Below are 24,580 nucleotides of genomic sequence, written 5' to 3'. Positions count from 1 at the left end.
TATCGATATGTATGTTCCTATTCCCATTTTCTTAAATGTTTTGGGTTTGTTATTGTAGGTGTTTTCCTTCTCTTGTGTTTCTTGCCTAGAGAAGTTCCTTTAGCATTTGTTGTAAAGCTGGTTTGGTAGTGCTGAACTCTCTCAGCTTTTGCTTGTCTGTAAAGGTTTTAATTTCTCCATCACATTTGAATGAGATCCTTGCTAGGTAGAGTAATCTTGGTTGTAGGTTCTTCTCCTTCATCACTTTAAGTATATCCTGCCACTCCCTTCTGGCTTGCAGAGTTTCTGCTGAAAGATCAGATGTTAACCTTATGAGGATTCCCTTGTATGTTATTTGTTTTTTTTTCCCTTGCTGCTTTTAATATGTTTTCCTTATATTTAATTTTTGACAGTTTGATTAATATGTGTCTTGGCGTGTTTCTCCTTGGGTTTATCCTGTATGGGACTCTCTGTGCTTCCAGGACTTGATTAACTGTTTCCTTTCCCATATTAGGGAAGTTTTCAACTATAATCTCTTCAAATATTTTCTCAGTCCCTTTCTTTTTCTCTTCTTCTTCTGGGACCCCTATAATTCGAATGTTGGTGCGTTTAATGTTGTCCCAGAAGTCTCTGAGACTGTCCTCAGTTCTTTTCATTCTTTTTTCTTTATCCTGCTCTGCAGTAGTTATTTCCACCATTTTCTCTTCCAGGTCACTTATCCTTTCTTCTGCCTCAGTTATTCTGCTATTGATCCCATCTAGAGTATTTTTAATTTCATTTATTGTGTTTTTCATCGTTGCTTGGTTCCTCTTTAGTTCTTCTACGTCCTTGTTAAATGTTTCTTGCATTTTGTCTATTCTATTTCCAAGATTTTGGATCATCCTTACTATCATTATTCTGAATTCTTTTTCAGGTAGACTACCTATTTCCTCTTCATTTGTTAGGTCTGGTGTGTTTTGACCCTGCTTCTTCATCTGCTGTGTGTTTTTCTGTCGTCTCATTTTGCTTATCTTACTGTGTTTGGGGTCTCCTTTTCACAGGCTGCAGGTTCGTAGTTCCCGTTGTTTTTGGTATCTGTCCCCAGTGGCTAAGGTTGGTTCAGTGGGTTGTGTAGGCTTCCTGGTGGAGGGAACTAGTGCCTGAGTTCTGGTGGATGAGGCTGGATCTTGTCTTTCTGGTGGGCACGTCCACGTCTGGTGGTGTATTTTGGGGTGTCTGTGGCCTTATTATGATTTTAGGCAGCCTCTCTGCTAATGGATGGGGCTGTGTTCCTGTCTTGCTAGTTGTTTGGCATAGGGTGTCCAGCACTGTAGCTTGTTGTTCGTTGAGTGAAGCTGGGTCTTGATGTTGAGATGGAGATCTCTGAGAGATTTTTGCCGTTTGGTATTACGTGGAGCTGGGAGGTCTCCTGTGGACCAGTGTCCTGAAGTTGGCTCTCCCACCTCAGAGGCACGGCCCTGATGCCTGGCTGGAGCACCAAGAGCCTTTCTTCCACACGGCTCAGAGTAAAAGGGAGAAAAAATAGAAAGAAAGAAAGAAAGAGGCTATAATATAGTGAAGTAAAATAAAGCTATTATAAAGCAAAGCTATACAGACAAAATTTCACCCAGAAGCATATACATATACACTCACAAAAAAAGGAACAGGGGAAAATTAATATATCCTGCTCCCAAAGTCCACCTCCTGAATTTGGGATGATTCGTTGTCTATTCAGGTATTCAACAGATGCAGGCACATCAAGTTGTTTGTGGAGCTTTAATCCGCTGCTTCTGAGGCTGCTGGGAGAGATTTCCCTTTCTCTTCTTTGTTCGCACAGCTCCCGGGGTTCAGCTTTGGATTTGCACCCGCCTCTGCGTGTAGGTCGCCTGAGGGCGTCTGTTCTTCACTCAGACAGGGCGGGGTTAAAGGAGCAGCTGCTTTGGGGGCTCTGGCTCACTCAGGCCGCGGGGAGGGAGGGGTACGGAGGAGGCGGGGCGAGCCTGCGGCGGCAGAGGCCGGCGTGACGTTGCACCAGCCTGAGGCGCGCAGTGCATTCTTCCGGGAAAGTTGTCCCCGGATCACGGGACCCTGGCAGTGGCGGGCTGCACAGCCTCCCGGGAGGGGCGGTGTGGAGAGTGACCTGTGCTCGCACACAGGCCCCTTGGTGGCGGCAGCAGCAGCCCCAGCGTCTCACGCCCGTCTCTGGGGCCTGCGCTGATCGCCGCGGCTCATGCCCGTCTCTGGAGTTCGTTTAGGTGGCGCTCTGTATCCCCTCTCCTTGCGCGCCGCGAAACAAAGAGGCAAGAAAAAGTCTCTTGCCTCTTCGGCAGCTGCAGACTTTTTCCCGGTCTCCCTCCCAGCCAGCTGTGGTGCACTAGTCCCTTCAGGCTGTGTCACGCCGCCAACCCCAGTCCTCTCCCTGTGATCCAACCGAAGCCCGAGCCTCAGCTCCCAGCCCCCGCCCGCCCCGGCGGGTGAGCCGACAAGCCTCTCGGGCTGGTGAGCGCTGCTCGGCGCCGAGCATCTGTGCGGGAGTCTCTCCGTTTTTTCCTCTGCGCCCCTGTTGCTGTGGGGTCCGCGCTGATAGCCGCAGCTCGCGCCCGTCTCTGGAGCTCGTTTAGGCGGCGCTCTGAATCCCCTCTCCTAGCGCACCGCAAAACAAAGAGGCAAGAAAAAGTCTCTTGCTTCTTCGGCAGCTGCAGACTTTTTCCCGGACTCCCTCCCGGCTAGCTGTGGTGCACTAACCCCTTCAGGCTGTGTTCACGCCACCAACCCCTGTCCTCTCCCTGCGATCCAACCGAAGCCCGAGCCTCAGCTCCCAGCTCCAATTACAACTCTGCACTGGATGTGAAGAAGCAAAAAAAAAAAAAAAAAAGCTATTCAATCTACTCACAAAACAGTACATTCTGGAATATTATGGGGAATTGTACCAAAACAAGAACCATATAAATGATGCATAGGGATGAGAAAGAGGAAAAATTCTATAGCACACAATAAAGGAAACCTAAGAATGGGGATTAGAAGACAGTAAAGTTTTTGGGTTTTTTTAGTTTTTTTTATTTAAAGGTTTTTATAAAATTTCCCACATTGATGGGGACTTGTTTTTGCATGCTGATGAAGAACTACACAAATGAAAGCTAATAAGAGTTAAAATCAGCTTGCCTACCCATAATAGTAGAAGCAGGTCCTTGGAAGTTACAATTTAAGGTACCCCAGAAATTTGGAAATAAAACAAAACACCCGGTGGGTGAGCAGACAAGCCTCTCGGGCTGGTGAGTGCTGGTCGGCACCGATCTTCCGTGCGGGAATCTCTCCGATTTGCCCTCCGCACCCCTGTGGCTGCACTCTCCTCCGTGGCTCCGAAGCTTCCCCCCTCTGCCACCCGCAGTCTCTGCCCGCGAAGGGGCTTCCTAGTGCATGGAAATCTTTCCTCCTTCACAGCTCCCTCCCACTGGTGCAGGTCCCGTCCCTATTCTTTTGTCTCTGTTATTTCTTTTTTCTTTTGCCCTACCCAAGTACGGGGGGAGTTTCTTGCCTTTTGGGAGGTCTGACGTTTTCTGCCAGCGTTCAGTGGGTGTTCTGTAGGAGCAGTTCCACGTGTAGATGTATTTCTACTGTATCTGTGGGAAGGAAGGTGATCTCCGCGTCTTACTCTTCCGCCATCTTCTCTCATGGAACATTCACCGAGGCAGACCACACATTCTGGCTATAAAACACAACAAACTTAAAAGAATCTCTTGATGCTTATTGATGAATTAATTTTGAGAGTAGTTACAGCATTAGTATTATTAAATATGTCAGATTTATAAAAATAGGAGACAAGTGACAATGTTTCTCAAAGGAATTGAGACATATTTCACCATCCTTTCTTTTTTTTTTTTTTATAAATTTATTTATTTTATTTATTTTTTTAATTTTTGGCTGCTTTGGGTCTTGGTTGCTTCGCGCGGGCTTTCTCTAGTTGTGGCGAGCGGGGGCTACTTTTTGTTGCGGTGTGTGGGCTTCTCATTGCGGTGGCTTCACTTGTTGTGGAGCACAAGCTCTAGGCTCGTGGACTTCAGTAGTTGAGGCACATGGGTTCAGTAGTTGTGGCACTCAGTAGTTGTGGTGCTCAGTAGTTGTGGCGCACGGGCTTAGTTGCTCCGCAGCATGTGGGATCTTCCCAGACCAGAGCTTGACCCATGTCCCCCTGCATTGGCAGGCAGATTCTTAACCACTGCACCACTAGGGAAGCCCTCACCATCCTTTCTTGAAGAACTAAGTCAATTAACTTCCACATGCCTTGAATTTCACAATTATAGGATAGGGATAGCAATATAGAGTCAATGGGAAAATGTCCCAGAAAAAAATTTTTATTTAAATATTGATGTTATTAAAAATCTTCACTGAATGCAAGAGTAAATGGGAAGCACACAGAATTCCTTCGAAGAAAGACAATATGTGAAATAGGAAGAACATTAAATATTTCCTGTAACAAACAATGATGTAAATGCACAATGTGTCATGGAACTGATCCCTGTTGGATTTCTTTCTATTTTCTATCTTTCGAGGTTCGGTATTTAAGAGGTTTCAAAGGAACGCAGTATTACAGCTCAAGAGCCACGTGCCACTATGATCTTAACAGCATATTGCCTTGGCCTCAGGGATCTCCATTATATGTGGCCATTATTGAATTGTTTCAGCTTGTTTTTCCTCTATGTATTTTTCTAAAAAAATAATATTCACACGGTTAAAATCAACAACCCTCTGCTTTGCCTACTCTACCTTATTTAGCTGTCTCTTCTGATGGTTATCAATATATGTTTGAATGTCTTAAATATGATTACTTTTGTTTTGTCAATTTTAGACATTATCTGTTGAGCAGAATATGTTAACAACCTTAACAATTTTGTTCTTTGACTATTTAAAAGATACTATATTTCTTTGCTAAAAATTGAAAATATACAGTATTTACATTATTATAAACATTTTTTTTAAGATTTTTTTTGATGTGAACCATTTTTTTAAAAGTCTTTCTTGAATTTGTTACAATATTGCTTCTGTTTTATGTTTTTGGCTTTTTTTGGCCGCAAGGCATGTGGGATCTTAGCTCCCTGACCAGGGATTGAATCCATACCCCCTGCATTGGAAGACGAAGTCTTAACCACTGGACCGCCAGGGAAGTCCCACATTATTATAATTTTTTTAAAGATCATTTGTGGCAGAGACAAAAAATATAATTATATTCATTTTCTTGTGTAGTTTTTTTTTTCTTTGTTTTTCCTCATGTTTCTATTTGGTTTCCATTATCTTGCAGTACTTGTTTTTATTATAGTCCAGTTGTTGCTAAACTCTTTATAATATCATGCATTCTATCAGTCGCCTTTTTCCTGGAGTTCACTCTTATTGAACTCTCGGTTTTACTTCACCAGAAGTATTCATTTCTCTAAGTCAGCTGCATCCTCATACTACTCTTTACAGACTTCCTGGGCTGGGTCCTGCATTGCATATTTTCCACTACCTTCCTTTGTTCCCTTGTTTTCCTGAAGAATACCTTCATATGTGTTCCTTAGTAAAATCATAAGGAGAATTTTGCTAGGTCCTTGAATATCTAAAAATGTCTTCCTTATATACTTATTTATTGATGGTTTCAGTTGATGGTTATTTGGGTTCAAAATGCTATGCGAAAAGCAATTTCACATGGTATTTGAAGTATACCTTTTAACATATAGTCTCCCTGTTGAGAAGTCTGATGTTATTTTGCCTTTATATCTTTGATATTTTATTCTTCTATGTGTTCTTTGTTCTTTCTTTCTGGAGCCCTTAATGTTGATCTTCCTAGATATATCCTTTATTTCTTTAATTTTTTCTCTTATTTTTCTTTCTCTGCTTTTTCTACTCTCTGGGAGAGTTCTTCAATTTTATGTTCCAATACGTCTATTAAACCTTTGTAGGAAATGATATTTGTCATTTTCAAGAACATCTGTTTCTTCCTTGGTTGTTTCTTCTTATAGGGTTCTAAGTGTGTTCATTTTTTACACATTTTCCCCAAATTATCTCAGGATACTAACTATATATAATTTTGAAATTTCTACTACTTTCTGAATTATATTTATTTGATGTCAGTTTCACCATTTTTCAAAGTCTTGGTCTTTAATATTGTTAGGATTCTTTTGAATAATTACATTAGTACACTATGGTAAATTAATTGGTTAGAAGCAAGAGAATAAGGTAGAAAACAATAGAGTTATATAGCCAAGAGGTGATATAGTTTGGAGAAGGGGCCAGCCATCTCTTGAAACACCTAGAACAAATCAGTGTAAATAATATGTGTTGGCAAAATATTTTAAATAAACACTTATCTCCTTTCTCTTTATTTGTCTATACTCATACTCTGTCATACATGTTTTCTCCTTTGACCTTGAATACTCTGTATTTTCTCCATTAAACTCCTTTCCAGAAACTATTATTGCCCTCAGGTATTTTGTTAGACAAATCTTTGTTCTTCTCCAACTCTTCTAAATAGAGTCAAGAAACAAGCAAACAAACAAACAAACATGGGTTTTAGGATCACAGACCAACTTCCAGCCTATGGCAGGTAGAGGCTGCATAGAGTCCTGTTGAAATGGCTCTAACTACTGCTCATAGATAGAAGCAACACTCACTATTAGGGATGAAGGTTTGTTGCAGAAGGACTCAATATAACCACATCCCTCCAAAATGGGCAAGAGAGGGAGGCTACAGCACTAAAAAAAAAAAAAAGAAAAGAGAAAAAAGAAAAAAAATCCCTGAGATATGGAGTGAGGGGAAAGAGCCCAAGTCTCTTAAGATTCTTGTGTCCTAAGTATAGAGAAGAGATCAACTTTTGGTTCACAGTTTGATTCCTGGAAGTCTTCTGACTATTACCTGGTGTTTTTTAGAGCAGAATAAAAAACAATGGGCAGCTAAAATTTCACCTATACCCTACCCCTGGCTGAAAGCATCCTAGTTTGTCTAATGTCAGTTCTTGGAATTTCTTTCTTTTGAAAGTCTAACTAATGGAATGGCTTCCTTGGAATGTTTTTTGGCCTGTTGATTTCAGTGCTAGTCGGATCTCAATGTCACTCAATTCATTTCTTTCCAAAGAAGAAATTCTATATATTGCACAGGAATCTTCTTTTTTTTTAGCAAAAGCCCATTCAGAATTATGAAAAATACAGATTAAACTTTCCTTTCTCCTTTTCTGCCTCTGCTCTCCAAGTATCAGGTATATATCCCCACCGGGCTGATTAATTTAGGGCCAATAAAGTCTGGGAGTATATTCCTGACTGCAACTTTTTTCTACTTTTGTCCCCTTTATCTAAATTGCGATTTAACTTTCCAGTGTCCTTTAGTCTAGTTGTCTTTGTGCTATTAAGTTACTCTTGTAAACATGACCATGCTAATATGACAGCCGGTTACTGGATTTCATCTTTCAGGTGACCTATAAGTCTTCACCTGTATAAAATCCACATGACTTCAGTGGTCAGAGTATGATGTACCATGGTGATATTTCAGCAGCGCACATACCAAACCTCATTCTATAGCCAGAGGCTTATTTCACCTCCTTTACAACAAATGAGGATCATAATATGAATGAAGAGGTGGTATAGAATTAATTGCCCGCTCAACTCCAGTCTTCATGGAACTGTAGGGGCTTTTTTACTTCTTTGCTCTCTCATAAATTATAGAACTGCCTCACCTTCCCTTTCCATTCTCTGTCACTAGGTAGAGGAGCTGATAAGACTTGATCAATGAGATACAATCTCAATATGGTTATTGGTGTAAAGGCTTGATAGTTATTGAGGAACTCTAAACTAGATGTGGTAAACTGCTAGTCAAAGAGCATAACTGGACCACCGCTGTGCTTGGCTTGGTACAGCAAATGTTTAAAAATTTGGATATTTACCAATAAATTCTGGATTTCTGGCCTCCATGAAGAAAACTAAGCTCTGGCAATCCTGAGCTCCCGTTGTCTCTTGGTGACACTCCTTGAAGCTAGGTGGCCACTGCGCCCTGTAGTTGCAAGAGTGTCCTCATTTCCACCAGTCCAACCCACTCCTGTTTCTTGAGCCCTCCTCCCCTTATCCACTGAAGGCCAAGCCCAAGGAGACATTTGAGTTTAAGACACAATTCTGCTTTTTGCAAATTAGAGCATTTACAAGAGGATGCATTGTAGAATTTATTATTGTTTAGACCCTTTAATAAAAACTTAACGTAAGCTGTTTAGAAAAATTCATAGGAAATTTATTTAGGTACCTTTATAGGAAATTTATGATTTTGGTTTTTATAATATTTTTGCTCATTTTAGAATGTAGTGTTTTTTTTAATTTATTACATGAGTAATGATGCATTACTTTGGATTGACTTCTCTTTGACTACTTCTGAAAAGAAATGTTGGTTTGGATAAAAAAAAATTTTAACTTGATACATTTCCCTATTATAAATATGCATTTGCCACCTGTCAGCCAAATAGACTCAAAACTGCTTATTAGCAAAGTTGAGTGAATAAATGGATAAAATGTGTAAGTAAATGAACTTCTACACTTTAGGATGTCTACATTGTGTGGAAGGATTTTCCTTGAAAACGTGCCAACTTTTTTTTCAACTTGGATCCCATCTTATTATCCTAGCTGTAATTAGAAATCTTGTGAAATTAAGAACCATTAAATTCAATGAGTTTTCAGCATCGGAAATTTGCCCAGAGGCACCCAGCGGATTGGTCTGCCCAGAATTGGTTTTTCATAGACTTTTCCCTCCTCTCCTCCTATTCACTTTAAAAGGGAGTGTCTCTTCCACTTAGCTAATTAATTACACCTGCCAACAAGCAGATGGTTCTGTAGGCTTTGAAGCACGGAAATAGCTAGGTGCACATCAGCTAGCTTAAGCTTCCTTCAGTTGCAATTTAGATTATAACTCTTGAAGCTCCAGAGAAAATAAATATTAAATGATTACAAAGGGAACAACATTTGAATTTTTTTTTAATTTCAAAAATGTATTTTAAGGTATAAAGGTAATATTCTTTTTTTTTATTTCTGATCTCAGCACAAACACACTTTTAAAGTAATTATGCTTAGCATCTAGTTTGGAGCAATATTTGCCAGATGTTGCTATCTAATTGTTCTAAGCTTTAAAGTAAAATGAGAATAGAGGACCAGGGCCACTTAGAAAACTGTTAGGAACAGTTCTCAAAATATGATAGCTTTTGAGTAAATAATACGTTTGTGTTGTTGTTTAATTATAAGGAAAAATGTATATGTAACAATGGTAAAAGCAGAACTGAAGGCACTAGTGGTACTCCTGCTAACACTCCCAATGGTAGTCCAGATTTTTATGCTGATCAAGTTGGTTTTCCTTTTTTTCCTTTTTTTTGTCTTTCTTTTTGCCCTTGTATCCGAGGCTAGGTAGCTTAAAATAGAGATTATCACAGGAGATTAATTTTCTATGTAATTCTGCTTCATATGTGAGAAAATTTTAGTGAAGGACTATATATTTGGAAAATAATGAAGTCTTTGAAATTAAACATATCCTTTTGTTAGAGGTAGAATAAAAATTCATCTGCATATATCATATTCTTATCTCTTTTCTCAGTACATTTATGAAATTAATGTAAATAATATTAATAAAATGTCCCAAACTCCCAAGTAAAATCACCTCCCTCCTTTTCCACTATTAAAATTAAAAATGTTATCTGATAGACATATCTAAAGATGAATATATTAAATTATATCAAAGAAAGGAGGATAATTTTTTAAAATTTATGCCCCAAGAAAATATTTTGGTCATCTTATAATATCGAGTGGTGTACAATTCAATTCAACACTGTTACCTGCAAAGAAGATACTTTAATAAATCTACATTTTACCATTTGTTTTAATTTTGAATTCCTTTTCCTTTCATCATGTGAACTTTACCTCACTTGCCATTAAAATGATTAGAATTTAAACTTAATGTTAAAATAAATTTTCATTGATTTGATTTCATTCATTTGAATGCTCTGCTCTTTTGCTCTCTTTGTGTTAATTGCTCAACAACAATTAATAGGAAAAAGCATTATACGGAAAATGCAGATTTGTTTAGGAGAACCAGACGCCCTACACATTTAAACTACCCATTTTCATATCTTTAGAAATGCAGTTGCAAAGCACATAGAGGCAGATTCTACTCTGGCTATGATTTTGGATAAGGTAATTAAAAATCATTTTACCCTATTCATTAAAGTGGAGCTTCCAAAAACTAAGCACAGGTAGAGTTCCCACAGTACTTGAACATAATAAAATTGCCTTTCTTTTCTTTAATTCAGTCTTTTTACTGAATTGAAGGGCTTTTCCTTAAGTAGGCTGAATTCTTGAAGTTTTATTGTGCTGCCTTTTCCTATTGTCTACTTTCAACAGAGGCAAAAGGAAAGCACCTCCAATGATGAGGTTGGGATGTAGTCCAAACATCTAACAGAGCCAGGATTTTTTTTTAAATACACAGTTTTTCATGCAGAAAAGATACCTTAAAAGCATAATTTTACCTTTCAACTCAATAAAGTATTTTCAAAAAGACTTCAGGGAAATTACTGTGACTTCTTAATTATACTTAGAAGTAGATTACATAAGCTAGAGTTGTGCTTCATCTCTACTTAAACTTTTTTTTCCTTTAAATTTCTCAGTCTTTTCTTCCTATTATGGTGGGAGTATAGAATAAAAAGTTTAAAAGCAGGATCCCAACTAGGCAGTTAGAATGAGTTGGAATCATATTTCTCTAGAACACTTACCAGTTACTTAACCTCTCTAAACTTGTTTTCTCATCTGTAAAATTAGACTAGTAATAATTAACTCAGAGGACTTCTGTAAGAGATACAGAGATACATTGAGAGATACATTGGATTATAAATATATTCAAACAATGGCAGTATTACCAAGAGGTATTAGAGTGAGGTGATCAACAGCGGGCTTTGGAACCTGATAGGCCCTTGAATCCTAGTTTGATCCCTGTCTGTGTGTGAGGCATTTGGCACCTTGCTTTATTATTCTGTGTCTCCTTTGTTATGCCTTTGGGGTATAGGAATCCCACCCAAAAAAAGAAAATTCTGAATTTAGCATCTTAAGTAATTTTATGAGTTTCTAGAACCTATAATATGCTCCTAAAAGGGCATCTGAAACTTATATAAGTTGAAAATAATTGTTAAAAATGAGCAAATGCAAACCCACATATTCTAACTTGGCCTAATAATACTGCCCCAGTTTAGCTCTCTCAAAAGTGTATTTATAAGAGGGAGCAGAGATAATTATCAAGCAGGACAGAAGAAATCAGTTTACCAGAGAACTTTTCTTATCTTCCCCTTAATAGTAATAATAGCAATAATAATAATAATACATCAATTGAATGCTTGCCACATAACAGACACTGTGGTGAGTATTTACATGTATTAACTCATTTTCTCCTTACAACTTCCCTGTGAGGGAGGTAATATTAATATCCATATCCTCATTTTATAGATAAGGGAACTGAGACTTGGGGTGGATAACTAATGTTATCTCACAGGTGATCTATGGGGGTGTCATGGTTACCCAGTCTGACCCCATAGCCTGTGCAGATATTTACATCCCAGTAGTTTTTCCTTCTTGAATGTCAGCTTCTCAAGTTGACTGAACCATCTGACATTGTTAGGCATCTTGGCACTTGGGTCATTTCTTCATGTCCAGCCTCAAAGAGCAGCCAGATACCCCAGATAATTTTTAAATCATATTTATTAACCCTGAAAAAATGGAAGCATCCTAAGATAAAAGTATATCTTAATTTAGAAGACATGACAATACAGGTTACAGAGCTATACCATTGAATAGTGGAGCCATCTGTTATGACATCAGATGTCACAATATGAAAATAATGAGAGTGGTGTTTCTAGGAGCCATAGGATATGATGATTCATTAAAAATGATATAAGTTTCTGAAGAAATTTTAATGAACTTTTTTTTCTTCAAATATTTTAAATATATAGCTTTAACTCTTAAAATCTCTGAGCAAATATAACATCTGTTTATATCTTTTCTTCATTCAAGAGTAAAGATTTTTCTTGCCCTATATCAACTAGCAGTCTTATTACAGCAATACTTGTTACACAGCTAGTTTTTAATACACAATTTATTGGTTATTTTTAAAAAAACTTTAATAAATTTAAACAAAAGTTTGGAGCAATCCCACCTCCCTGACCAACCCGGAGCTACACAGATATGTTTAATAGTGCTCTGTGTTTCCTAATGAATCCATTCTGCTTCAGCAAAAATGCCAGACTCTTGAAATGGAAGAGGACAGCTCAGTTTACTTGTCCCTGCCCTTTGGATTTTACCCTGATTTCTATGAAGCACAGTGGTGGTAGCAGCCGAGGTGAAGGTCACCTGGAAATTACCAGCAGAGACTTTGTGACCTGTGAACTATGTACCAACCTGAACTGAACAGAAGGAAATCTAACAGTTCTAAGCACTGTCATGGAATATAGTTACAGAGATGACAAGAAATGACTCAAAGGATTAACCCAACTAGATATTCAGGATTACTCATTATGGGGGAAATAGTGAGTTACAGAATTTATGATCTTGTCCTCAGGAACAGTTTATCTTATGAAATACAGATAACCCCAATTTTTATTAGTCAACTTTGGAAGTACAGTTAAAAATATTTTAGCTTAATATATCTAGCTCTAAACTTATTATGCCAAGCACCAAACCTAACTTATGAAAATTTTGTATGATTCTCAGAAGTTTTTATTTGGTCTTCTTTCCTCCCAAAAGATCCAATACTTTATTCAATGTGCACATATGTTTAAATACTTTGAACAAAGGAGGCTCCTGAACTACATTTAAAACATATTTTGAAATAGCTACCATTTTGTGAGGACCTAGTATGTACCAGGTGCTTTATATACATAATTGTCATTCTCAGTGTAAACCAACAAATTAAATATTATTATTCCTATTTTCTAGATAATAGAATAGAAACTTAAACTAACTTGCCTGAAATCACACAGGTAAAAATAGCAAAGATATGCTTAAAAAATATGAACTAATCTACAAATTGTGTCATATTCATATATATGAATAGTACACAATAAAAATGAACAAATTACTAACATCGGCAACAGCATAAATAAATGTCAAAAATACTATTTTAAGTAAAAGAAGGCAAGAGAAAAGAATGCATACTGTGTTGTTGATTTATATAAACTTACATACTGGCAAAACTAATCTGTGGTGATAGAATAGTGGATTTGGGAACACATTATTAGGAAGGAGCAAGGAGGAATTTCTGGAGTGATAGAGATATTCTGTGTCTTTGTCTGTGTGATGGCTGCGTGGAGACAGAGGCACAAACGCCATATACATGTATATTTAAAAAACATAGAGTTTAAGGTTTGTGCATTTTCCTGCATGTAAGGTATACTAATTTAAAACTTTATACAAACCAATCTAACTCCAAAGCTATTTCTCTTTCTATTTTGCCATGATATCTGATATTTCAGGTTCTGAAATCTGTGCTTTACAAAATAATGGCTACTCCTATTCAATCATTCTTTTTCTAACTGTATCCAGATTAAAACTCTACTCAAAAGAAGTCAATGTAGACCTACTTGTGGGTTTTATAAATGTTCTAGAATCTGCTTCTTTGCACTCTTATTTTATGACTTCTTTATTTTGTAAAATTTTGTCTTTATTTATTATCTTCGGCATTACTTTAACATTATAGACATTTTAGCAGAGATACCCAGGCCCCCAAACCATGTATTTGTTATTTTTAAATAGCCTCTTAAAAATCTTGATGCTTAAAATCATATTATAATCATTTTACAAGATTAAATCATTCTGCTTTCTCTTGCTTTATTTTTTATTTGCAAGTCTTAGCTTGCCAGCAACAAACACATACAGCAATATTATTTGTTACTGTCATCAAGAGAAATCATACTTTTCTGAAATACTCTAAAGAAGTAGTGAAGAAATCACACATTGTGAGAAGAGTTATTAAAACTATATAAACTAATATCGTAGGTGAGATATTTGAAAATGACCTTGTAGTGTATCCCAGGCTTATTGTATTAAAGCCTTAAGCAAAAGGGACAAATCATTTCTGGGCACTAATATGACTTTGCCCCTTATTCGTAATGAAAACATTGAACTCTATGGATTTGTTCTACTGAAGCAATTACATTTTCTGGAAAGTTGGAGCAGTTATTTAAAGAGGATTGTTGTCTGTAATGAAGGCTTTCTGGTGGATACGGGAATAAAATATTTGATCTTTATGTAAAGGAGTGTTCTATTTTAATAACAAGAAAATAGTGAATTTTTCTTTCTTTTTTATATAATTTTGATTGTGTTCATCTCTTTTATGAGAGAGATATTCACTTAATGTGAATTTTTTCATCCAACTTCCAGAAGCCATACTTTGCTCTGTATTTTTATAATTATTGATATAGTTTTAATGTATTTTTCTAATATATTGTAAAATATCACTTTCAAAACATTGAGTCAGATCCCCCCCCAAAATTAAAAAGTTAGGAGGGTAACATCTGGTACATTAATTACTCAATTGTTTCCTAATAACCTCAAATAGAGATCAGGTTTACCTCAGTGCTTTGTAAATGTTTCACATATAGGAAGATCCATTTTCAAGTAAATGGAAATAAACCTCTTGACTTAAAAAATTACACTTCAAAAATAGTATGCAAGAGGCTAAACTTTATTAATCATTGGGGAGGTACAAATTAAAATGATACCACTTAACACTAACCAGAATGGCTACAAAGAAATAGATAGAAAAAAACAGGGGTTGACAAGGTTAAGAAGCAAGTAGATTTCTCATACGCTATGGTTGGGAATATAAATTGGCAAAAAGCACTTCGGAAAACTGTCACTGTGGTCCAGCAATTTCACTTCTACTTATGTCTACAACATAAATGTGCACATGTGGTCACTAAAGGCATATTCTAGGATGTTCCTAGCAGCACTATTTGTAATAGCCCAAATGGAAGATACCCAAATGCCCATCAATGTAGAATAGACAAAACATGCAATACCATACAGCAATGAAAATGAACAATATGGGTGAATTTCACAAATGTAGTGTTGAGCAAAAGGGAGTCAGACAAGAAGAATGCAGACACTATTATCCCATTTATGTATAAAGTACAAAACTATGTGAAAGCAATCTTGCTCAAAGCCAGGATAAAGGTTTCAATAGAGAGTGAAATATGAGGAAGGCTTCTGTTGTGCTGGAGTGTTCTCTGTCTTGATCGAGTGCCGAGTACATAAGTGTGTTCAGTTTGTAAAAACACATTGCATATGATATATGCACATCTATGTATGTATATTGTCCTTCAGTACAAATTTAGGAAAAAATCTTTATGCCTGTTCAATTCACAAGATTTATGTTTTATAAGTATATAGAAGATGCCAAGAGATTTCTTTTGAGTCAGTGTGGCAAAGACTGCTTGTTGTCTCCCACTTCCATTACATCTGTCTAAGTTTTAAATAGTATATAAAGTTTAGCTAGACATATAACACTCAGTACACAGACTGCCTTTCGTGCCCAGCTGTGGCTCCATGACTGAATTCAGACCAATGAGACATAAGTATTGTATAATTGTCTTGTGGCTGTTTGCAGGGACCCTCTTTAAGAGACAACATAATCAGTGAACGGCTATTTGAGTAATTACTAAATATAAAGTGTAATATAATCAACAACTGTGTGACAGATCCTATGATTACAATATTTCCATTATAGAGTTGAACAAACTGAGTCTCATAAATGTATACAAGGTCACACATCTAGCAAGTGAAAAACTAGATTTTGAACTTAGTTTTACCCAGTTAACTACATTTAATATTATTGCTTTCATACTCAAAGCCCTAATAGAGAAATATTAATCTATCTCTCTACCCACCCACCTACCTATAGTATAGGTATCTACCTCTCTGTCTTTCTTTCTATCTTTCTATCTACCTAGCTATAATATACAATATATTATGACTTTAATATGTAAGATGGATTCGTGGAGATGGTAGGTTAGAGGCAAAACGTTGAATCTGGTATGAGATAATAGAACCTAAATTAAGAAGGAGCAGGGAATATAAAAAAGAATGGGATAAATTAAAATAAACATTATGAGGATTTTATTTAGGGTGTCATGATTGACTAAATATTGAGCTGGAAGTATTAATTACAAATCTCAAGTTTTGAGTCTAATTGACTTTTACAGCATGTTATTTTGTAATGGAAATAAGGAAATACAGGGGGAGTACAAGTCTGGGAGAAATTATTAGAAGAAAAATATCAAACATGTTGACACACATAGAATTATATAATGAGGTAAGAGAACAATTTGAGAAGGAAATTCTGTATTTGTAATTTAAAGCCAGTTACAAGACAAAATTTATTTTTAAATTTTTCCAGATAATATGAATGTTTAAGTGGATTACTACTTTCCTAATGGATAGAAAGAATTTATACATTAAGATCGCACATATTGTATTCAATATTTTATGTAGTTTATAATGTAAACATCATCTAGTGCATAAGGAGAAGATATCACTATGATGTTATTAATTAAGCAACTAAGAACTTTTTACAAATGTTAGTCATGTTCTGAAGATGTCAGTATCATTATAATCATCAAAACCATTTGAATTTCTACTACGTGCTTGACACTTTCTTGGTACCAGGGCCCAGAAAGATGTATGTCATGGTTCTTATCCTCTAGAGACCTACATTATGATAGGGGAGACAATATACAAAAGAATAAAGAAGACAAGGTGGCATTTGTTCTGTTAGATGAATGGTTTAGATAATCAGTGTCATAAAAGTTAGAGGCAATTCACCTCTGAAAACTAGATGGTCATAGTAGACTTCTCAGCAGAGCTAGGACTCAAGCTACAACATATCGAAAGCTGAGAATTGTTTTGGATCCTGAGTATTAGTACATTGGAACATTATGGAGAGAATTACTAAGCTCCTTCAGTTGAAATCAAGATATTTTTGCCACTATTTTCTATCTTAAGCTAACTTTCAGTCAATGAATCTAATAATTTCTTCTTGAAATTGCCTTGCTCTGTTTGAAAAACTGTCCACTGTTATTTCCTAACATTTGGTATCCAGTATCCACATCCATGAGCTTTTGACTCTGATCATCGAGCTGAAATACAGAAGGTTACATCACTCATTTACATTATCACCCTCTCCCCACTCCCAATACAAATGTGACATTTCAATTTTGCACACTTCAACTCTCCTTAAATCATCTGTATAAAAACTTCAAAGCTTGATTGATGATGAATGAGCCATTGTCTCCTCAAGCACCCGGTTCTCATTAGCCTTTAGAGTCTCAGCTTATTAATAATGAACCTTGAGGGCTGACCCAGTGGGGTAGCAGCAATTCATTGTGCTCCCAGCTGAAAGGTCTGGGTTTGGGAAAGATACAGGAATCTCTGGCCCAAGTCCATTCCAGAGATGATGTATTAAGTATCACAGGTGGAATATGTGAGCTATATTACTTTTGTATCATTATCTGCCAACAGACTTTCGTGGCTTAAGGTGATGACAGTGAGAAAGATACATTGCTTTATGTCTGAGAAAATCCAGTAACTGCTTCCTGTAGCTTCATCTTGAAAATGGGCTTTTGCCACTTTGGACTTTGACTTCTTGATTGTGACCTTTGGCTTGGATAAGCAATAGAATTCTGATGTATGCATTATTCAGACGTTCCCAATTAGACAAGTGCAATATTTCTAATCTTTATTTACTTTTATTATCATTTTAATTCTAAGGTTGACCTGTAAATGCACCCATGCAAAACAAGACATTTAAATACGCAGTTAGGGATTGAGGTTAGGTATTTCATCCTTGCTTATTAGATATTTCTTATATCATTGTGCTTGTTAGCTTTGTGAGTAGAGGTAAAATGTTTACTATTGTTACTGATCACGTAGACTAAAGTGAAATATGGCTAACTGCATTTAAAATTATAATCTTTGTTTTGTAAAAAGAGAAAGACATTCAGTCTTATTTACGAATTGTGCTTGGGGGTCAAAGCAATTTTGTTGACTCCTTAAACCTAGTAAGAAGGTCATGTTAATCTGTATTTTCAGCAGGGATGCTACATCACAATCAGGCTATTTCTTACACGGCAGGGGCAAAAAACAGCCAAGATTCAGTATTTTATCACATTTTCTTTTGCAAGAATATATTTGCAAAATGTCAATGATTCTCTTAATGGTAACTCATCCCCCAAATTCACTATAATAACTAGCATTTGAAAAGAAATGAAAAGCAAAAAGTAACTATTTAAATAACACAAACATTTCCGTCTTCATTAGACTCATGCAAATGAGAATTGAGGGAAGAAATGGTTAAATGTACAAACCTTGTGGATTGGAACGCTGAGACACAAGTACTTTACACCTTCTTTAAAATGTCATATTGACACTTTACAGCTTTCTAAAAAGTAATTTAAGGAACAATATGAGGTAGATTTATGGTTCAATATAAAAACATGCATTTAGACTTTTGTATAGCACATGCTAGGTAATTTGTACAGGTTTGGGGGTATTTTATCTGTCTGGGATAGCTCATAATCATCATTATTCACCTGATAAATGATAACTGAATTTGGTACACAAAATAGGTTTAGGGATACCAATGAATATATCTAAGTGTACCTTATAAATATTAAATGTTCTGCCTGCAGTAATTTTGCACATTATCAATTATCAGCATTTTATGTAATAAAAGCTATTTCTCTTTCAACTTATAAAAACTCTAACCTCAAAATTATATATGTATTTCATTTTTTTATACTCCAGATATTATATTTTCTTTTATGAAGCAAACATTTATTGTGTATCTGGCTTGTGCCTTGCATGATAGACACTGGGGATACAGTTTTGAACAAAACAGAAATGACCCCTGGCTTAATGAAATGTAGGACCAATAAAAATCAACTGTAGAGTGTTTATGGAAAAAAGATAACTTTCATTCTTACTTTGATTTTGTCAGAATATAATTTAAAATTAGGAACTATAACAGAAGTTAATTGATCAGTGTTGGTGACAAATATCAGGGTACATTTTTTTTCAGTTCAATTTAACAAATATTCATTGACTAAATATTGCTCCAAGTTTGATGCTATAGATACAGCTCTGAAAAATAGCCCTTGCCTTCGTGGAGTTTAGTCTAATTACTTCAGTTACAAATCATGTGCTATATATGTTAAATTTAACACATTGGAGAGTAGTGTGGATTACAGTTTACTTACTCTAAATACAAAAAAAAAGTCATGCTTTTTTTTTTTTCCTTTTTTTACTTGACTTGCATGTATTAATCTAGTAGGAAGTGTTTGAGACACAAACATATTTAAGTGTTTAGTGGAGTTTTTTTTTTTTTTTTTAATTTATTTATTTATTTATGGCTGTGTTGGGTCTTCGTTTCTGTGCGAGGGCTTTCTCTAGTTGCGGCAAGTGGGGCCCACTCTTCATCGCGGTGCGCGGGCCTCTCATTATCGCGGCCTCTCTTGTTGCGGAGTACAGGCTCCAGACGCGCAGGCTCAGTAGTTGTGGCTCACGGGCCTAGTTGCTCCGCGGCATGTGGGATCTTCCCAGACCAGGGCTTGAACCCGTGTCCCCTGCATTGGCAGGCAGATTCTCAACCACTGCGCCACCAGGGAAGCCCCTAGTGGAGTTTTTTAAGAAGTGAAATTATACTTTTTTTCATAGAAAGTTGTATTTAATATATCTTATTATATTTAATGGTGGCATTTTTAAAGGAGACAGAGTTTTGTGAACTTGCTGGAAATATTTTTATATAATATGATAAGAAAATTCATAACAGATTTTTTTCTACCAATTGTTTCAGTGACCAAGAATCTATTTGTGTCTCTCTTTATTTACTGTGATATATTTCCTACAGGGAAAGTGAAATTCAATGTAATGAGATTACCTTGGACTTCTTAGTTTTGCAACATTTTTTGAGTCCTTCCACACTTCCAGGCATCTTTGTTGAATATCAGTGAAGTCTGGGTCTCATTTGGCCTATCTTCCTTAGAAATTGTCTTTTTGTCACGGTCTTAAAATATAATTATTAATCACTTTATTTCATGCTAATGGGATAGAAACTCTTGGTGTAACAAGGTGGTACCTTCTAATAAATCTTTATAAAACTGATAGAAACTAATCTGTTAGCAAAGGTAGATTTAAAGTACAGCCAGACACTTTTCTGGTATCGTCCTGGCTAAATATCTTACCAAGCTTTTCTCTTTCCAATCTTTGTCCCTTTTTCTAATCTAAACATATAATTTTAAAAAAGCCTTTATAGGGACTTCCCTGGTGGCACAGTGGTTGGGAATCCACCTGTCGGTGCGGGGAACACGGGTTCGAGCCCTGGTCCGGGAGGATCCCACATGCCGCGGAGCAACTAAGCCCGCGCGCCTGGAGCCTGTGCTCCGCAACAAGAGAAGCCACCGCACAGCAACGAAGACCCAACGCAGCCAAAAAAAATATATATATATAAATAAATAAATAAATTTATTAAAAAAAAAAAAAAAAAAAGCCTTTATAGTCAGTGAAGGCAGACACATTAGCTCTCCCTTTTGTCCAGCAAATAATTTGTGTCTTTTAACAACTTTCTTGCAGGTCAATACCTTTCCTTAGAATTTGCTTAGTCCAGCAATAAATCTAACTAAATATTTCCCCACAGAAGCATATTAAATTAATATTTTAACACTGTATAAACTTATAAAATAATGTAAACCATATAAATGAATAAGTGCAATTTTGACATTATTTTCTGACACATGTTTAAGTAATCAAGTTGATCAAAAGAAATGTAAGATGAAAAGTACATAAAAGTCTATAAATATCAATAAATATACACTTTCTGATTGTGAGGTTATGACATTCAACAACAGATTATGGTCCAACCAAACATAACAGAAAAAAGACTGTTTTCAGGGAAAATGTACGTATACATTATTAAATGCTAAAACTTTATAAATCCTCCCGATCCAGAATTGCTAGCAGATGGTGGGTTTTGAATTCAGAATGATAAAGTCTCATCCAGATTGATCATGATTGTAGTCTTAATTTAAAATTTTAACATGTAAGATTATACTTGGAATTATTATTGTCTCTTTTCTAAATCATTTTCCAAGTATAAGCCAAGCTCTTGAACAGAGTATTTCTAAGAAACAAATGTCAACATTGGTACAGATTAATTTTTATCCAAGAACAGGATTTGATGAGATTATTATTCAGTATAATATAATCTGATTCCATTTGAATATTTTTCGATAGGAAGTTGTAGATGGATACTGTGATCCGTCAGTATGAACTATTTGAATTAAAATGTAACTCTTGAAAAATATACTCTTTCTACAATGTTTGAGCTATTACCTTTTCTCTTCACATTTTTTTTTAAGTAGAACTTTCAAATGTGGACTGAAAAATAACCTTCATTTCCTGGATAGCAGTCAAAATCTCCTTTCTTTGTCACCTAATGAAGAATTATTCCTAGAGCAGAAGAGCATCATCTAATGTCTCATGAGAAAGCTATTAGTATGAGATCGTCACATTTCTTAGAGACTTAATGCCAAACATTAGTGTAGAAATCCATTTTCTCCATCTTTATTACATCTTACATCTCCCCTCTGCTTTGATGAAGGTTGTATTGTTGTTAGGTCATGAAAAGGAAAGAACTGGGTTTTAGAAGTAGAAAGATGATCTAATTTCTTTTTGTTTCTTTTTTTTTTTTTTTTCCCCCTCACTTGAGGAAATGGATCCAATAGTCAGTGAAAGGATTAATGATGGAAAATGGGATTGATTTTAAATGTGGAAACCCTTGAAAAGTCAAAATTAATCTGAAGGATTTTATATATGCAAATTAGTAAGGCATTTTATATGTGACCACCAATCTTACTTCCACAAATACCTTTTTTTTATGGTATTTTCCGTTCATTCTTTTATGCCCCTTTTTGGTTTAAGGGGACTCTCAAAGGTTTAGCTTGGGATACTGCACAGGAGAGATGATTTTCTTAAGGCCAGCACAAGAGATGGAGTTAGTTGCCTTCCCAATATCATGGGCCTCTTCTTCCTCACTAACACCCCTGCACATTTGGCTTTTGTTTGAATAACAATATGTTCACCTAAATACTTGCTTACTCAGCCTCTCTTGCAGTAGGAATGGCCATGAGATATTGTTCTGGCCATTGTAATGCAGACATAATCCTTGGGGAAAACATCTCTTTCCAAACAGAAAGTTGAAACTTCACCAGGAGGAAGTCTCCTGCTTGCTCTTCTGTCTTTACCTTGCCTTGAATTCAAACAAACACCTTTAGATGCAGCAGCCATCTTATGCCTTGAATGAATAAAGCCAACACACATAGCAGGTTGTGGGTACTGCAGAACAGCTAAACTAATATCCACACTGCCTCCGATAGGTTTCTTATTATGTGAGAAAAATCATCCCTTATCTATATAAATTACTGTTAATTGGACTTTTGTTATTTGTATCTGGATGCTTTATGGACTGATATATGATTTCTCTTAACTTGTTCTTGTATTGGACAAGAAGAAAAAATGTGGTAGATATTGGGTAGGAAGATACTACGTGTATTTCTCACCAATTTCTTAAAATGATAAGAATAGTATTTTCAGAGGGAATATCTACCTTTTTTTCTGGATAACCTAAAGCTATCTGAATGAGAATCTATGTATATGATCAGCCATTGTTCAGAGAGGACAAGTTAGTTGATTAAGGCTAGAGTTGTGAAATAGAGAATCAAGTAAAACTTGGCTCGGATGCACATAATCCCACAATCTTGCCCTTATTCCAATGAACCAGAGCATTTTTATGATATCTTGCTTTCTGTTGTTCTTAACGAATAATTGGCAATTCTGTTGACTACATTTGAGATGAACAAAGAACACTTTTGTGATTGAAGCATTAATTTTGGCTTCCACTTTGCGCTAATTACTTACCTAACTGATTCCTGTCAATGTCACATTGACTGAAACAATATTTTTAAGGGAAATTTGACAATTTGTAGCAGAAGTCTTAAAAATATTCACAATCTGTCTTAAAAATATTCACAATCTGTGAATGTTATTTATAGAAAAAAATTTAAAGAACTAATCAGAGATAAACAAGTTAAATTACCAATAAGAAGGGATTGGTTGAATAAGTACTGTTTAAGTTATACCCTGACATATTTTATGCTCCTTGGAAATAACATAGAATAATATTTAATTACCATTGAATACTCACAATTTAGTATTAACAAAACTAGCAGGTTATGAATATTATATGCAATATTATTCCAATTTCAGAGGAAATAAAAAAAGACTGATAACATCTGTACCAAAAAGTGAAGAGTGTTTCTCTCTGAGTGCTTGAATTATGAGTGGTTGTTTTTCTTTGTATTGTTCAAGGTTTTCAAATTTCTGCAACCTGTATGGCTCAGGAAAAAGATATTTTTAAAGATATCTTGGCTATTAACAAAGTAACTGTAATTTAACACTGAAAATAGCTTAACAGTAAATCATTTTTATTGACTACCTTTTATCATCAAAAAGTTTGACAACAAATCTATGTTTGTTTGTTTGTTTTAATACAGAAATCCTAAATGGTGGAGTCTATGTAGACCAGAACAAGTTTCTTTGTTATACAGACACAATTCATTGGCAAGATATTGTTCGGAATCCATGGCCTTCCAACCTGACTCTGGTGTCAACAAATGGTAGCTCAGGATGTGAGTAGCATTATCCTTTTTAATGTCTCAAAAGATTCTTCTACCTCTTGTTTTCACAAGAATGGCTTATGTTTATCATATCATTAATAGTATTTTGAATTTTTACTGCATCCATTGAAATGTTTAGTTATGTATGACAGGACATTCTTTTTGCTTCTAATTAACTCTCTTTTTAGAATGATACTCCCCCTTTAGAAATTCTCATTTTCTTAACCTGATCCCTTTTGATAAATCTAAATTATGTTACCATATTTCTAATGTCTAAGCATGTGGCCCATTGTCCATAAACTTAAGGCTGGTGTGTAACTGCTACTTCAACTCTTTGTGACTCATACACCACTGAGAAAAAGGTAGTAGAACAAAAATGTACTTTCCTAGTCACTGAAATTTTTAGATAAGAAATAGAAACCAGTGAAAATTTTAGAATTCCTAAGCCTTCATTTACCCCTAAAACCTTCATGGTAATACCTTATGACAATTCTAAACACTATAAATAGAATGGAGAAATATATATTTCATACAGAAGAAATATATATTACATTCTGGTTTTAGTCATTAGCCTAATAAACTATCCAATTTCCCATTCTTAAAGTGTATAGTATTTCTACAACAGAGGATTTATTAGATTCAAAGTGTTTAATATGATTAAATGATAAGCAAGTAATATTTGAGCTCTCGTTAAAGCCTTTGGAAATTATTCTGCTGGGAATCTGTTTCACTTTCATAAAGCAGGCTATGTTGTCCCCACATTTATTATTACTGACATATGTATGAGAACAGAATCTTTATCAAGAATTACCCTGGGTTTTATATTTCTCATCTATTATTATATGTTTCCCATCTGAAATCATA

The 24,580-nt window shown here is 35.7% G+C and overlaps 1 protein-coding gene across 4 annotated transcripts in view; it reads left to right on the top strand.

Moving 5' to 3' along the window:
• Positions 1-24,580, top strand: part of ERBB4 (erb-b2 receptor tyrosine kinase 4) — a 1,123,927-nt gene that overhangs the window by 729,795 nt on the left and 369,552 nt on the right. For all 4 annotated transcript variants that reach the window (XM_036858278.1, XM_036858280.1, XM_036858279.1 and 1 more), the window contains exon 4: positions 23,594-23,728. In XM_036858278.1, coding sequence (XP_036714173.1) covers positions 23,594-23,728 — 135 coding nt within the window. The remainder of the gene's footprint in view (positions 1-23,593; positions 23,729-24,580) is intronic.

This window comes from Balaenoptera musculus, chromosome 7, assembly GCF_009873245.2.
Source record: "Balaenoptera musculus isolate JJ_BM4_2016_0621 chromosome 7, mBalMus1.pri.v3, whole genome shotgun sequence".
NCBI classification, from domain to species: Eukaryota; Metazoa; Chordata; class Mammalia; order Artiodactyla; family Balaenopteridae; genus Balaenoptera; species Balaenoptera musculus.
This window is presented reverse-complemented; position numbering and strand designations above follow the sequence as displayed.